The sequence below is a fragment of the Podarcis pityusensis genome (assembly GCF_964106645.2).
Source record: "Podarcis pityusensis genome assembly, chromosome: Z".
Lineage (NCBI taxonomy): Eukaryota > Metazoa > Chordata > Lepidosauria > Squamata > Lacertidae > Podarcis > Podarcis pityusensis.
Window position 1 is genome coordinate 43,327,287 of NC_138044.1, and position 16,403 is coordinate 43,343,689.

General features: G+C 45.9%; 1 protein-coding gene across 1 annotated transcript in view; it reads right to left on the reverse strand.

The window, feature by feature from the left end:
- Window positions 1–10,328, reverse strand: part of FMR1NB (FMR1 neighbor) — an 18,353-nt gene extending 8,025 nt beyond the window's left edge. The window contains exons 1-5 of the mRNA XM_080991166.1: window positions 10,301–10,328; window positions 9,770–9,818; window positions 8,210–8,287; window positions 5,317–5,430; window positions 2,089–2,229 (exon numbers count right to left, since the gene is read on the reverse strand). Of these exons, the coding sequence (XP_080847292.1) occupies window positions 2,089–2,229; window positions 5,317–5,430; window positions 8,210–8,276 (322 nt within the window). The 5' untranslated portion in view covers window positions 8,277–8,287; window positions 9,770–9,818; window positions 10,301–10,328. The remainder of the gene's footprint in view (window positions 1–2,088; window positions 2,230–5,316; window positions 5,431–8,209; window positions 8,288–9,769; window positions 9,819–10,300) is intronic.
- Between the last annotated feature and the right edge of the window lie 6,075 nt (window positions 10,329–16,403).

The following is a 16,403-nucleotide window of genomic DNA, read 5'->3' on the forward strand; positions in this document are numbered from 1 at the left end:
GAACAAGCAGCCCAAAAGGGCTGCTTTCGGGCTGCTTGTTCCTCCTCCGTCACCGCCAACAGCGCCAAAGGTGGAGGAGGAGGAAGGAGCAGCCTGAAAGGACCCTCACTTGAGTATAAGCCGATGGGGGCTTTTTCAGCATAAAAAATGTGCTGAAAAAGTCGGCTTATACTTGAGTATGTACGGTAAAACTGTATATACTTGAATCTGTTTTGGAAGCAGATGGACAGCCAACAATGGTCTCACATGTTGGCCACATTCTCCCATCAGCAGTCTGGCTGTCACATTCTGCACTGACTGTAGCTCCCTAATCAGGCCCAAAGGCAGCCCCGCATAGTGTTCACTGCAGTAATCCAGCCTTGAGGTTACCAGTGCCTGGACTACAATGGTAAGGCTATCCCTGTATAGGACATAGCTGTCATCCATCCCAGATTGTTAGATATCCCGTAGACTGTCCCCGGGACAAGTGAGGCTGCTGTTCCCTTATTTTCGAGGCTGCTGATCCCTTATTTCCAATCTGAAAGTTGACAACTATGGTACAAGAATGGCTGTATTGTTGATTTTATGCAGTTCACTGCCATAATATTTTTCGCTATAATGTTGCTGGCATATAAACATTGCAAATAAGTAAAATAAAAATTCCTCCCTTTTAAGTTACAAAAGCAGTTTGTCATGTGGCATCAGAAGAAGAGAGGCCGCCTGTCTGAGAAAACAAACAAACTCAAAGACTCCAAACATGTGAAACTAGCTGCAGAGGGGTTTTTGTTGGCTCCTGATCTACATTTGTTGTAAGTATAACTGTGATGGAAATCCTGCTGGATCAGCCCTAAGGTCCACCTAGCCTGGCAGCCGTCTTTCCAAGAGGCCACCCAGAAGCCTCCAGGAAGACCACATGAAAGCAACAGGCCTTGCCTCCCACTGTTCTCAAAACTGGCAGGGGAAAATAGCAAACATGTTCAGTGAAGTGAAGAATCAGACGATTGAACAGGGCAATAAAATTGCCAATTACCCATTGCAGGAGGTAACCCAATAATTTGTGAGATGCTGGAGTCTAAGAGGCCTGTGAAGGGTTTCTGTTTTGTCAACAGATTGTTAGAATGCACACAGCGTGTGCTTTGTGGACTATAAGCACGTGTTGTTTATTGACATATGCTGCACACCCTGAAGCATTCAAGTACCAGAATCGCTCTACAAACAGACAAACTGGATGGAAAATAAACTCTACAGGAGAAGCACATTGAATTTTGAAGAAACATTTTAAGATGCACTCCAAAACACAATCGGAGCCACAATATCTGTGTGCACTGATGTAAAATGAAACAGATCACTACTCTGTGAAGTCAAAGGGTGCAGGGCCTGTCGCCTTCTAGATGTTGTTAGGGATGATGGAATGAGAGAATTGTAAGCCCAGCAACAACTGAAGTGGTACAGCACAACACATAACCTGGTCTAGTCCAACACTGTTTGCTCTGACTGGTATGACTTCTCAGACAGAAATACTTCCCAGATAGGCTAACTGAGATTTTTACTTAACTGGCAAGGAGAGAGATATAACCTGGGACCTACTGTGTGAAAATCCTATGGCCCCTCATGCTCATTTGAGAGCTTCCTGGTGCATTATGTAAGTCCTCAACACAGACCTGCAAGCAGTGGAGGCTAGTCCATTAAGTAGGGCAAGTGGGGAACTGCCCCATGAAGCTGAGCTGCTCTCAGCCATCCCCCACCTGCCTGCCTCCTTGATTACAACCAATCCAGGGGCTGGCAATGCATTATCATCTTCCTCCCCACTAGTTTCAGTGTTATCCCTTGAATGGAGGAAGGTGGGGTGGGGGAATCAGAGCAAGTTGGCTCTGCCTGTCATTGGCTCTGACTTCACCTACTGCTGGCTTCTGCCCCAACTAATCCCAAGGGTCACCAGAAGCCACTACTGCTTACAAACCTGACCCTGTATCTATACTACTCTGCTGTGCCCCCTGGGAAAAGCAGCAACAAGGTCTTGGCTGAAGGTGGCAGTGTAGGCATAAGAAACTACGTGTGTCCAGCTTTGCAGAACAAGTGAAAGAGCCCTGGAGGCAGAATGCCACTTACGGTCTTTGAGTGGAGTATAGCAGTCCAACTGAACATGCTTTTTAGACGAGAAGCAGCACTTGTGTTCCAGACACAACGACTTGTTGCTCTTTTCCCCAGCTTGGCAAGGCACCACTGCCTGATTTGTTTTGGGTCGACACGCTTTGGGAAATGAAGCAGAAATGCAAGATTTCAGTTCCAAGCCCAGTTTAAACATGTACACACTGAGGCACGAGGCAAAGTTATTCCAGACCGCTGCTTCCATTTAGGGTGGCCATGTGTTCCACTTTAAAGAGAACAGTCCTTTAGGTCTCTCCACTCCAAGTCTGGTTTAAAGACAAAAGACCCTAAGAAGAGAGAGCAAGAGGGTTCTTAGAGTCTCCCGTCAACAGTGAGTGACAACATTTGGGCAGGTGACTGAGCAGGCATGAAGTTTCACCTGGTCACCATCTTCCCCAATTACAGGGTATCCAAGAGCATTCTATACAGAGCAGACCTATTGAAATGAGCGGACCTAAATTAGCCATGTGCATTCATTTCAGTGGGTCCAACATTAGAATTACTATGGCTTGAATCCATGCAGGGCCATCTTTAGCAGATGCAACGCCGGGGTGCAAATATCTGCCCAGCGCCCCCCAGTTACCACGGATAGTGTTGGGGTGGCCATAGCTGTGCACTGCCAGCCATCGGGGGGGGCAACTCTCCCCCATGCCGCTGTGGAAGAGCGATCCCCGCAGAGGCTTGGGAGTGAAGTTGCGCCCCTCCCAAGCCTCCTGAGGAGGAGAGCGATCCCCACAGAGGCTTGGGAGGCTAGCTGTGTGCCCACCAGCCATATGATTGGTAGGGCACAGCTTCCATCCTAAGCCTCTGTGGGGATCGTTCTCCTCCCGAGGAGGCTTGGGAGGGAAGCTGCACACCCGCCAGCCTTATGGTTGGTGGGGCGCAGATGGTGGGCGTGCAGGGAAAGGGGAGGTGACCGGCAAAGCCACGCAGCTCCTCCACTTGCTGGGGTGCCCCTGAGAGGCCAGCGCCCTGGCATGACGCACCACTAAGCCCTATGGGAAAGATGGCTCTGAATCCATGTTTGTATCTATATCAGGAGTGAAGAACCTTTCACACACACACCCCAGATGTTGCTGGACTACAACTTTGAGCAGCCTAGACTATGCTGGGTGGGACTAATGGGATATATAGTTTAGCAACGTCCAGAGGGCTAAAGGTTTATCAGCCCTGTTCTATGCATACAAATTAGCTCAGTGTCCTCTTTCTATGAAACATGTTTCCTTTTTCCGGGGGGGGGGGGGATATGCAAATAGCTGATATTATGTTTTATTGGAAATTTGCTGAGAGTTCCTTCTCACTTTTGCATCAACTCCATGCAAGGGAGAAAAGGAACAGTAGCGGGGGGGGGGGAGCACAGAAAGACACACAGAGGGGTCAAGCATTAACGTGGTGGTTTTGAAAGTATGTTTTTGATTGAGCCCTTTGCTTTGGAGTATCTGAATAAGATTCAGGGGGGCCTTTTTCCTTTGAAGGTTGGAACGAACTGGGCAATCTCCACACACTAATGAGCTGATTATTTCCAAGTGCCACTTTGAAGTCTGCTTCTCCTTTTGGTGGAAACAGCAACACACCACCAAAAAGCAAAAAAGCCATGCAGCAAGATCTGTGCAAGGCCCTCCTTTCATTTATTTAAACAATTTATATACCACTTAACTACAATAGTCTCTAAGCGGTTTGCAAAGATACTTAATGGGGCTTTGCAATTGCTTCCTTTGTAAAAACCAGCCCCTGCAATGCACAGCAAACTGATTCTGAAATCCACTAGTAGGAGAAAAAGAGGGAACCGAAAGCAGGGTCACCCCTCTCCTTCAACGTCTTCAGCATCCAGCCACTGCAGCAAGTGTTGCTGACCTTTCAGGAGTCTGTGGGCACATTTGTAAGCAAAGAGAAATGGTCATGGGCACGACACACATGCAGCTGCTCCCCTACCCAGCCCCCAGCTGTTACTCACTTAAAATTGCCTCCTTGCCACAATCGAACTGGGGTGGGTGAAAAGCATTCCATTGGCTAAAGAGGGATTGTTGCAAGATTCATTTTAGAGGGGGGATGGGGCCCTGCGGGCACCAGGGAAGTCTGCTGTGGACACCTGTGAGCACATGTGCAGCATGCTGGGGATCCATGCACCACAGCTCAGCAGGAGGAGGAGCAAGGCTTGCCTTGTGCTCCATTGGCCTGTTTGGCCCAACCCCTATGCTCTTGAAGTATGGCAAGAATGGGAGAGAAAGGAAAACCCTGCTTTATTGGCCTGCCCAGCACTGGATTTATGGATTGTATACAAGTTCTACTCAGTGTAAAACCATCAAACACAAAGAGACTAAGTCCTTTAATTTCAATGGGTATACTCTGAGCAGGACCACCACTGGATAACTATGTACATGTCCATGAATATCCACACGTATCTCTAAGTCCTTTTGATTGTTCCACTACCCTCAGGTGGCAGCAGCCTAGGAAAGCTTATTCTCTATGGCAGCCCTTAAGTTGTGAAATCCCCCCAGAAGTGTGTCTGGATTCTTCACTTTGAAGCTTTTAGTGAATGCTAAAGATGCCCCTTTTTACCCTGACATTTGCCACTTGAGATGTCTGTTTTTAAGATGGTCCCCTCTTCTCTCTTTGCAAGTTGAAAACAAACTGTTTTTATGTTGTGTTTTCAATTGTTGTAACATTCTCTGGGATCTTAGGGCGAAGGGTGGGTAACAAATAACAACAGCAGCTACTGCTGCCTTGACTTTTCTCTTTTGCTGTCAATGCATTGTTGGGTTACTAGATACAGCACTATGCAAACATTTGATACCTACCATTAATTCTGCATTGGGAGCATCTCAACCCATCCAAAGAACTGCTCAAACTAGTCCTGTGCATCAGGAGGGCTTTGAGGGCTTCTCAAATAAGACGACCCTCGTGGTCCCTTCCAACTCTACAATTCTATTATTCTAAGATGCTTACAAACCAGTTTGGGTGATCCATGTGCAGCTGCAACATGAGTGGAAACGGAGGGTTCATTCCTTTGGGCAACACCTTTTTATTTCCTTTTCCAAACATGAAACGTGGCACTCTGCACAGAACAACACCCCTCAATATAGCTCAACAAAGAGACCTTTTACTGAAGGACTACAGTAACAAACATTTCTAATCCTCTCAAGGACTTGAAGAGGGGGCAATGAAAAATGATGCTACAACAGCACTTACTCACTGGGTTGAAAAAGGTCACCAGCTGTTCAGATACGATCTGTACGTTCGTCCTTGGCTCAGGGGGAGCAACTTCAGTTTCATTTAAATCATCCAAGGTCGGAAATGCAGAACCTGAAAAACACAGAACGATTCAAACTCCTGCACGGCAATTCAAGGGGAAAACTCATTTAAGTACCATAATACAGTTTCCCCACTTAAACTCTCTCCCCCCCGCCCCAATCAAAACACTTTCCCCCTCTCAGCCTCTGATCCCCTGTTCTTCAGGTAACTGATGGACTGAGTACTATGCCCTCTGTCTTAGTGGTGGTTGGAGAATATCAGGTCAGTTCAAAATAAAATCTCACTCACCCATGCTTTGTAAGTATATGAAGGAGCCAATCTGGCACATACAGTGGTACCTTGGTTGTCAAACTTAATCCGTTCCGGGAGTCCGTTCGACTCCCAGAACTGTTCAAAAACCAAGGTGTGGCTTCCGATTGGCTGCAGGAGCTTCCTGCACTCAAGCGGAAGCCACATCAAATGTTCAGCTTCCAAGAAACGTCTGCAAACCAGAACACTACTTCTGGGTTTGTGGCATTCGGGAGCCGTTTTGTTCGGGAGCCAAGCAGTTTGACAACCAAGGTACCACTGTATTGCCAAGTCCTGAATAGGTTAGCTGGGAAAAATCAACCTGACCCACCTATGTCTTCCCAGATACTCAGTGCTCCACAAAGGTAGCACTGGTTTGGGGAGGGTAATTGCTGCTATCCCATGAGGATCAGAGACCATCTGGTGCACTCCTAGAGATGTGTGGAAGCTGATGGATTCCTGAATGCTGCAAGAGATTTTCCGGCAGGCAATTCTGCCAAGGTCCTAGTCTCCCTGTGGAATGGTGAGGCATGGCGGGCCATAGACACAACTGCACCCAAATGTCCTCTCTGGTGCTGCGGAAGTTAGGCAACCCCCCGATTTACTGAGGAGTTCCAGGCAGCTGGAGACAATTGCAGTACAAGGCGTATAAGTTTTGCTCTGAAGGAGACTGCACACATAGAAGAGCACATAATCGTGCCTGTGTGGTGGTTAATGTGGAGAAAACAGCCTACTTGGCAACCCATGTACCACTTAGAAAAGCTATTATGCAATGGAAGTGGCAATCATTTACCCGCATTAACCCAGTCTTGGAGCCATCAGATGCCTACCGTGGAAAATAATATTTATTTATTTATTTATTTATTTATTTATTTATACTCCACCCTCCCCAGCCAAGACCGGGCTCAGGGTGGCTAACAACCAATAATAAAAACGAGTTGAATGAATACAACTTAAAAACAAGATTAAAATACAACATTAAAACATTAAAACAATTAAAATGCAGCCTCATCACAGGAGGAGAAAGGAAAAATAAAGAGGGGGAGGGAATCAAATTGATTCCAAGCCAAAGGCCAGGTGGAACAACTCTGTCTTACAGGCCCTGTGGAAAGAAATCAGATCCCGCAGGGCCCTGGTCTCATGAGGCAGAGCATTCCACCAGGCCAGAGCCAGTGTTGAGAAGGCCCTGGCTCTGGTTGCGGCTAATCTAACTTCCTTAGGGCCTGGGACCTCTAGGGTGCTGCTATTTATGGACCTTAAGGTTCTCCGTGGGGCATACCAGGAGAGGCGGTCTCCTAGGTACGAGGGTCCTAGGCCGTAAAGGAAAATCTGCAAGGACAAAATTATCTGCTTCATATGGACTTGAGTGCTGCTCTTGCTGGCTGTTGAGGGTAAAGTGGTGTGTCTTCAGTGATGTAGCCAGCCCTGGGGGAAAAACCACCCTGGGGCCTGGACCCAGGAGGCGGTGCTTCTGCTCTTGGTTGAAACTGGTTATCTTGATATACTCCAGTTCAGGTTCAGGGCCAGTTTGGGCATAGAATCAGCCTTGATCACGCTGATGGGTGACATTCGGGTGAAAGACAGAAGCACCATGAACCTGTTAACTCCCCTAGATGACTCAGTGGGTTGAGATACCACAGACCACAGTATATGTCTGCCCTCAGTGAGTTCGTAGTTTGTTTTGTGGTGGCTTCACTACTAATTACAGGGTCTGTTCCATTGAAAAGTAGTGACTGATGGTGCCTTGGACCCCTAGGAGTTGTTGGGTACCACAATTTTGTTTCCAACACTATTTAATATCTACATGAAGCTGCTGTGGAGGTCATTAGAAGGTTTCTGGCAAGATGTCACTGTTCCATTTCTCTGTAACATCTCAAATCAGGAGGTCCTAAACTGGTGCCTGGATGCATTTGTGAGCTGGATGACAGCAAATAATCATGACTATTTGCAAAATTGCATTGGACTAATGGAAGCTGGAATCCAACAACTGCCAGAATGAAACATGTGGCTACTTTTGAGCTAGCTCAGGATTTGCAGCAGCTGTACACCGCTTCAGGCAAGTGCTAGGGCTCTCAATTCATTTCTCAGCCTAGGAAGGTTGGGTATTGTTAGCTGAAAATGACCCAGTAGGCCAACCTTTGAAGCCTAGTGGTCCTATTTAAGCACATAGGAAATACGTTCCCTGGGCTATGGATTGAATTGATACCTACTGTATTCAAAGCATGTATACTTCACCACTGAGTGAGGCACTTTTCAAAGCAGTGATGGGAGTAGTAGGGAGAGGGAGAGGAAGAAATTGATTGGGGGATAACTAATCCAGGCTACCAGTTTGCCCACATGCCATTTAGATCAACAGATACACACAACTAGAGTACAGATTGGATATGGTCAACTAGAGACTAGCCATTCTGTTTAAAAACCCCCCCACACAACACCTTGAATTTTAAAAGCTGGTGGCCTTATAAGTTTCCCCAAGCAATTCCTCTATTGTCAAACATTGCAAGCTACCTTATGTTTAAGAACTACTCTTTATAATACTCACTTGGGCCAACAGCATGATACAATACACACAAGCATTTTGCTAAAATCTGGGTCACAGAGATCATCATCAGTATTACTTCTGCAATGAAAAACAAATAATGTAAACTCAGCAAGCCTTCACCTGCTTATTGAGGGAAGAAGACTCAAAAGTCTTGTTTTACTTGGATTACTTTTGCATGGGGCAACACAATCATTTTGCATGGGAACCCCAAATCAATTCCACATGTTAAAAAAACACTTTGTAGAATCACACTTGATGTCAGGGACTGGCTGGGTGCTTAGGATTGGTGGGAGGAACTAGCTGGAGAACCCCCAAGGGAAGAAGGCTGCGAGCTCAGGGATTGGTGGTGGGACGATGGAGTGGTCAGAGGGAGAAGAGGAAGACTGGGAAGAGGAGATGTCAGAAGCTGAAGAGGTAACAGGGTTTAGTGAGCTGGGAGAGTCTGTGGCAGAGAGAAGTTCAGAATCAGAAACGGAAGTTGAAGTAGGAGACGAGGGAGGCCAAGAAGCAGAGATGAGTCTGGCTGGTGAAGAGTCACAGGTGTTTCCCCTTCCTGTTGCAACAAGCTCCCCTCCCTTCTTGTACCGCAGAACCAAGAGAGGCATGTAGAGTGTGGACAAGGTTAGCATCACACAGTTTCAGTCTTGGATTCCTTGGGGAAAATCCTGGAGGGGTGGGGACTTAGGCAGCTGTGGGAAAGTGGGGACCTTCAGTCTCTGCAACTGCATCATGGGGGGCAAGCCATACCAAAAAGGACTTGCTGTGCTCATTAGGCCTGGCACTCCTGTGCAGATCCTGTTTTTGCTGATAAAGAGTTAACTCCACTTGCTTCGTGTGCTTTACCGCTGACTCACTCCAGGCACTTGCCAACTCAGTTGATGCTACTGAGTCCAGCAAACCTCTCAACTCCATAAACTTCATTTCAGACCATGAAAGGGTCATTGGATGAAGGTTGGATGAGGGTGAGTTAGTGTGGCAGTTATGAGTTAAGACCAGGTTTGAGGAACCTGTGGCCCTCCAGTTGCTCTTGAACTCCCATCATTCATGACCATTTGCCATGGTGGCTTGGGGCTGGTGGGAACTTAGAATCGTAGAGTTGGAAGGGACCACAAGAGTCATCTAGTCCAATCCTCTGCAATGCAACAACTGGAGCCCAACAACACCTGGAGAGCCCCAGGCTTCACATCCTTAGTTTAGACTTAGCTGGAGAAGATAACCAAGTTCACAGTGGGTGGTCTTGGCCCAATCTTCCTCTCTTAGGCATTGCACTTAACAGGGGTTTTTTGAGAATGTATTGGGGTGCACCTAAGTACAGTCGTCTGAGCTCAATGGAATAAGATAGGCAACAAAGGTGAATAACAAAAATCATGCTGCCACCTGATTGAAAAAACCTTAGCTGATTGAACTTTACTCAATTAGATAGATTGAATTTGCATAGATTCTCACCTAATAAAACAAGCAGACTCTCCCCATCCCACATAATTTTGTCTTTAAATAAATAACACGTCACAGCAGATACCCAACATTCATTACCTCATGTGTCAGGATGGTGCCCACTACCTCCAGGTGTTTGGGAGGTGGGTCTGATAATGCTCACCACCTGTAGTTTCTGAAAGTTTATATATTTTTTTTATAAAAAAATGTTTAATCTGCTGCCCTAGTAGCCTCTCACTTCAACATTAGTAATATTTTAATCAAATTAAATTGATGCATCAAATCAGCTCTGGATTTAACCAGCAAACCCTGATTGACTTTAGCCAGAAATGGGACATTCCCACTGGTAGAAACCTTTAATGCAGATCTTAACTTTCCAGAGAACAGTGCAAATCTTGCTTACTTTAAACTGGGGTGTAGGACCTTAATATTACTAAGCAAACTAAGGGCATCCTAATTCATACTAACTGCAGAGACATGGATGGAGAAGAAACAAATCACCTAACCTAATACAGGGTTATGATAAAACTGATAAATAAAACTCACAGTAGGGTTAAAGTTGATTCATTTAACCTTAGCTACTGAGAGGTCTCCAGCCACCCTTTCTAGCTTTTAGAAAAGAATCAATTGTCCTATGGCTCAACTGAAGTTACATACATTTCTGTATTTTGAGGTCACTGCACACTTGGCAACTTGCAGACTCTTTAAGGAAATGGTTCAGTGTTGTAGCTATGGGGATCTCTATTATGACTTACACGCTTGGTAATGACTTCCAGAGAGGTGGCTATTTTAACCAGTTTGGATATTTTAAAGATCATGATTTGTTGTTGAATGAAATTATGCCACAAGTCTTTAAGGTCTCAAATGACTCTTAAAAGGTTACCAGATTTTTTTCAAAAATCCAAAAAGAGAAAAAAGAGTAATTAAAAGAAGGGGGGTTTTGTGTGTTTTTAAAAAAGAAGTAATATATTCTCTTCTGTGATCTCCTCTGTCACGTGGCCTTCCTCTGGGCCCCGGCCTGCTCTCTTGAAGCACTAGCTGCCGTGGAGTAGGCTCGGGTCAGGCCTGGGCTCGGTCACGTGTCCTTGCCCTCCCAGGGCTCTCCTCCTTAGCAGCGGCAGCGGCGCAGCCAGGTCAGGGCTCTCCTCTTTTTTCTCCTTCCTCTTTCTCTCTCTTCCTTCTCCTCTCCTCCTTCTCCTTGCGTTGGCTCCAGGGTTTCCCTGGCCCCAGAACACCGCTGGGCAGTCAGCCGGGTAGCTGGGAGCTCTCGCTCCTGGCTCAATTTGGGTCGGGGGGGTGTTTCAACGGTTCCCCCAGTTGACATGCCAGGCGTCTCCAGTTCCACCTCAGCAGTGGTGGTGGAGCAGCAGTTTCAGCAGCCCAGAACCAGCCTGGTAGTGCAGTTGGCTCTGGCTGGCTTCAGGAGCTGCTCGGTGTAGTGGCGCCCACCATTTTGCCTCACCGGAAGTCCCCATATGATGTGTCTTGTGTCGTTGAACCAATCACACAACATTCATTCCCTACTAATAAATCTACAACACTTAAAATATAGATCTGGGGACATTAAATGAAATCTGGGGACATTCCGGGGACGGATTTTGTCCGGGGACAGATTTATAAATCCAGGGACTGTGCCCGAGAAACGAAGACATCTGGTAACCATAATCTTAGGCATTTGTTAAGCTCCACCGTGACTTGGTATCAAGCAAATGTAATATTACATAGCCAGGGATATGAGAGAAATGAAACAGAACAAGCTCCTAGTGATCGCTAGCTAGGAAGGGGCAAAAAGTGCCTAAGGTTGTGTTACTTTCACTGGGAAAAAGTGGAAGAACCTCTTACAGCCAAGAGCTTGAGAAGAACTCAAGGTGTTAAGTGGCTGAAGCTTCTTTTCTGCCACCCCCCCCCATCCCAAGCTCAGAATCAGGAGTATTAACGTGGCACTTTTGCTTAAGTGTAATTTGGGGATACGTCCTTGGGTTGTGTCTCAATTTACCGTTCTTCCGCATCTGATTATCTGATTTCTGTTCAAGATTAGGTTACCAGCTGTGTGATAGGCCTCTTGAAACAGCTCAAGGCTATAGGCTTCTGGCACAACTAATCCAACCCTACGTCCTCCAGATAATGCGTACATGCGTTGGCGGGTGTAAGGCCAAGGCTGCATTCAGCAGCCAGCAAATTGTGGCCTTCGATTTCAGAAGTGAGGACCTTTCTCCAGTTTTGAGTCTCTTTACTAATTTGACTACAACCTTTTTATGATGTACCAGGATCTCTTAACTACATGCATATAGTGTGAATAATTGCCAGGTTGACTTGAGGCAATAAAACAATTTACTTTGAACTGTGTGAGCAAAAAAAAATTTCCACTGTCAACTCTAAAACATCTGAAAACAGAAAAGGGTAAAGATTCTGAAGCTCTGGTGTTACTCTGCTAGTGACACTGGTACAGGTGTGATCTTTGCGCAGATAAAAGACAGACACATTGAGTTTCAGAAACACTATTGGCCACAAGAATTCATTCCTTTCTTGTTTTGCAGCCTCTCGTTTTGGGACAAGCCACACCACTTAAAGCAATTATGAAAATAATTTAAAGGATAAAAAGTGGTTTCTTTCCATCACAACATAAGGAATGGTAGGGAAAGAGACAAATGAAAAACTTCATCCTGAGGATTAAGCAGGGCTATTGACTGCTTGGCTCCAAAGCGCCCTCTCCGATTGCATGAGCCCAGACAGCCCCGTGGTTTTCCACGGATTTGAGGGCAATGAAACAATTGTTGAGATGGCTAGAGCGCCGGTGGCGGATGACTCATTCTGAAGCTGACTGGACACGGGTTAGAGCTCAATGTCGAGCCTACCAAGTGGCGATAACGACGGCGAAGATGACTTTCTTCACCGCCTCTATTGCGTCTGCAGAAAACAGCAGCAGGAGACTCTTTTGGGTGTGTCACAATTTAGCAGAAACACCTGCTCCATTGGGGCCCTGTACGGGCCACATGATCTCCTGCAATGATTTTGCAAAGTTTTTTGCAGATAAAGTCGCTCAGATTCGGGAAAAGGTAGACTCCACCATGGGAGCAGGGCTGAGGTGGGAGAGTGCTAGAGTCCTGTCTAGTCAAGTTGCATGGCATCAATTCCAATCTGTTACCTCCGAGGATGTGGACAGGCTGCTTGGACGCATGAAACCAACCACCTGTCTCCTTGATCCTTGCCCATCCTGGCTTATCAAAGCTAGCCAGGAAGGGCTAGGCGATAGGCTTCGCGGGGTGGTGAATGCTTCTCTCTGTGAGGGAGCCTTCCTAGACCTGCTGAAAGAGGCGGTCATTAAACCGCTTCTCAAAAAACCACCTCTAGACCCGGCCAATATGGCCAACTATCGCCCAGTCTCAAATCTTCCATTCTTGGGCAAGGGTGATTGAGCGAGTGGTTGCTGAACAACTCCAGGAACACCTGGAAGCGGACCATTTGGATCCCTTCCAGTCGGGATTCAGGCCTCATCACGGGACTGAAACTGCCTTGGTCACACTGGTCAATTTCCGGCGGGCTAGGGACAACAAAGGTGAGAGCTGTTTCCTAGTTCTGCTGGATCTCTCAGTGGCTTTTGATACCATCAACCATAACATCCTTCTGGATCATCTAGAGGGGCTGGGAGCTGGGGGCACTGTTATACGGTGGTTCCGCTCCTTTCTCCTGGGCCGTGTTCAGAAAGTGGTGGTGGGGGATGAGTGTTCAGACCCCTGGGCTCTCACTTGTGGGATGCCTCAGGGTTCTGTCCTCTCCCCCAGCCGCTGGGAGAGATCATCAGGGAGTTTGGGTTGGGTGTTCATCAATATGCGGATGATACCCAGCTCTACCTCTCTTTCAAATCAGAACCAGTGAAGGCGGTGAAGGTCCTGTGTGTCTGGAGGCAGTTGGAGGATGGATGACAGCTAACAGATTGAGGTTGAATCCTGACAAGACAGAAGTACTGTTTTGGGGGGACAGGAGGCGGGCGGGTGTGGAGGACTCCCTGGTCCTGAATGGGGTAACTGTGCCCCTGAAGGACCAGGTGCGCAGCCTGGGAGTCATTTTGGACTCACAGCTGTCCATGGAGGTACACGTCAATTCTGTGTCCAGGGCAGCTGTTTACCAGCTCCATCTGGTACGTAGGCTGAGACACTATCTGCCCACGGATTGTCTTGCCAGAGTGATACATGCTCTAGTTATCTCTTGTTTGGATTACTGCAATGCGCTCTATGTGAGGCTACTTTTGAAGGTGATCCGGAAACTACAACTACAGTGGTACCTCAGGTTAAGTACTTAATTTGTTCTGGAGGTCCGTTCTTAACCTGAAACTGTTCTTAACCTGAAGCACCACTTTAGCTAATGGGGCCTCCTGCTGCCGCCGCGCCGTCAGAGCACGATTTCTGTTCTCATCCTGAAGCAAATTTCTTAACCTGAAGCACTATTTCTGGGTTACCGGAGTCTGTAACCTGAAGCGTATGTAACCTGAAGCGTATGTAACCCGAGGTACCACTGTAATCCAGAATGCGGCAGCTAGACTGGTGACTGGGAGCGGCTGCCAAGACCACATAACACCAGTCTTGAAAGATCTACATTGGCTCCCAGTATGTTTCCGAGCACAATTCAATGTGTTGGTGTTGACCTTTAAAGCCCTAAACGGCCTCGGTCCAGTATACCTGAAGGAGTGTCTGCCTGGACACTGAGGTCCAGCGCCGAGGGCCTTCTGGCAGTTCCCTCGCTGAGAGAAGCCAAGTTACAGGGAACCAGGCAGAAGGCCTTTTCGGTAGTGGCACCCACCCTGTGGAACGCTCTCCTACCAGATGTCAAAGAGAGGAACAATTACCAGACTTTTAGAAGACATCTGAAGGCAGCCCTGTTTAGGAAAGCTTTTAATGTTTGATGCATTACTGTATTTTAATACTTTGTTGGAAGCCACCCAGAGTGGCTGGGGTATAAATAATAAATTATTATTATTATTATTAACTGGAATTCTTGTGAATAGACACAAAACATAGTAAAAAGAAACAAATCTACAGGATCCTTGGTACAACTTATGTTGTTGGGCCTTTTGCATACTTTTAACCCATTCGGCAATTTCATTATATGAATAAAAAACAGGTCTACACATAACTGTTAATTGATTGGCTTTCTGCAGTCACAGCTTGGCAACTGTGCAGGCCAACTACAGAAAGGTCTACAACTAGCAAATATAAAATGCTCTCCTACTTCTCCAGTCAGCTGTTTTATCTCCCACTCCTGACAAGTTTAGAGGCCAAAAAGATACAACTGTTGCTTCATCAGAATGTGCTTATTAACAAAAGCGACCCAACTCTGAGCAGCCTTCTACCCACCAAAACCTTATGACAAATTGGTTTTCAAGTTCATTTGAAGTCAACTTCCATGTTGTGGTGGATGCCATTTTGAATAATTTTCAAAAAGTTTCAAATATGGCATGGATGAGGGCCTGTTGTCTCAATTGATCTCATTAAATCCTTTTTCTTTCTTTTTTAAAGGAACCTAAAGACTTACTGGCTTCTAAGCCATGATTTTGTGGGAAAGCAATTTTGCATCAAGAATATTAACCCTTTTGTAATGAAACTTTTTGCCAGTTCACATAAACTTGCTCTGCATATAATAAAGTGTTGCTGCTGTTGTAGTGGTGCTGGCTAATATAAGAGGTCACAATGTGCCAGGACAGGAACCCTTGGCTTGCTTTCCAGTTGTCCTCTAATATTTTTTTTTGCAAAATGACTACCCTGCTAGAAAGGGTAGAGCGCCTAGACTTCAAATAAATACAAAGTTTTTTTTAAAAAAACAACAACAGTGATCATGGGCTTAAAATGATCTCTCCTTCATAGCTGCTATCTGCAGAGTGCAATGTGCTTCCCCAACTCTTCCTAGTTTACATTCTGGTTTTTACAAAACCACCTTTTTGGGAAGTGGAACATGCAATAGCCCTCTCCAAATGGGCCTATAAATGATTAATTCCAAGATGGAAGTAATACTTAGCACTCTTCAATTGGTCAACATAATGAAGACAAGGTTAGGGAGAAAGCAAGTTTGGAGCTTGTTATAGCCTAGGGAAGATCATCTACAGTGATGATTATTTAGACAAAAAACTTTATAATAAATCACCCCTTTCAGAGAAACAGGAGTATTAATGAAATGCAGGAACATCCATACTGAATTCAGGTGAACTGTCAGAAAGCTTAGGTTGATACCTTGTTGCGTTCTAGATGAAAATTCACAAGGAGCCTGAGCATTTTGTATCTTAGTCTCTCTCCCATGCCCAAGACAAGTGTTTTTAGGAATAAAGTCCTCTCTATTCTACAACAAATGAGCTACTGTGGGGAATATTTGGCCTCCCAGATGTTGCTGAACTACAACTCCCATAAGCCCCAGCCAGCATGGTCAACAGTCAAGCCACATTTGAAAAAGCTAGTGTCTAGACAAGCATCATGAAATCTTCATGGTTCAATAGAAATAACTTACCCCTAAAAATGCTGGAGTTATTTATTTGTCAAGGCCAATGCCAAATACAGGCCCCTCCCTACTTAACTTCCAAGAAGACTTTGTAATTCCAGTAGGCATTTCAAATTAAGGTTGATTTTATAGGTTGCAGTATATACTGTTTAAATAAAATAAATAATTTGGTCCAAGGCATGAAAACTGGATCATTTTGAGGAAGACATTTACTAGTATCAGAAACAACCTTGTTTATGGAAACAAGTCAACATTTTCTCTTCATCCTTGATACAAC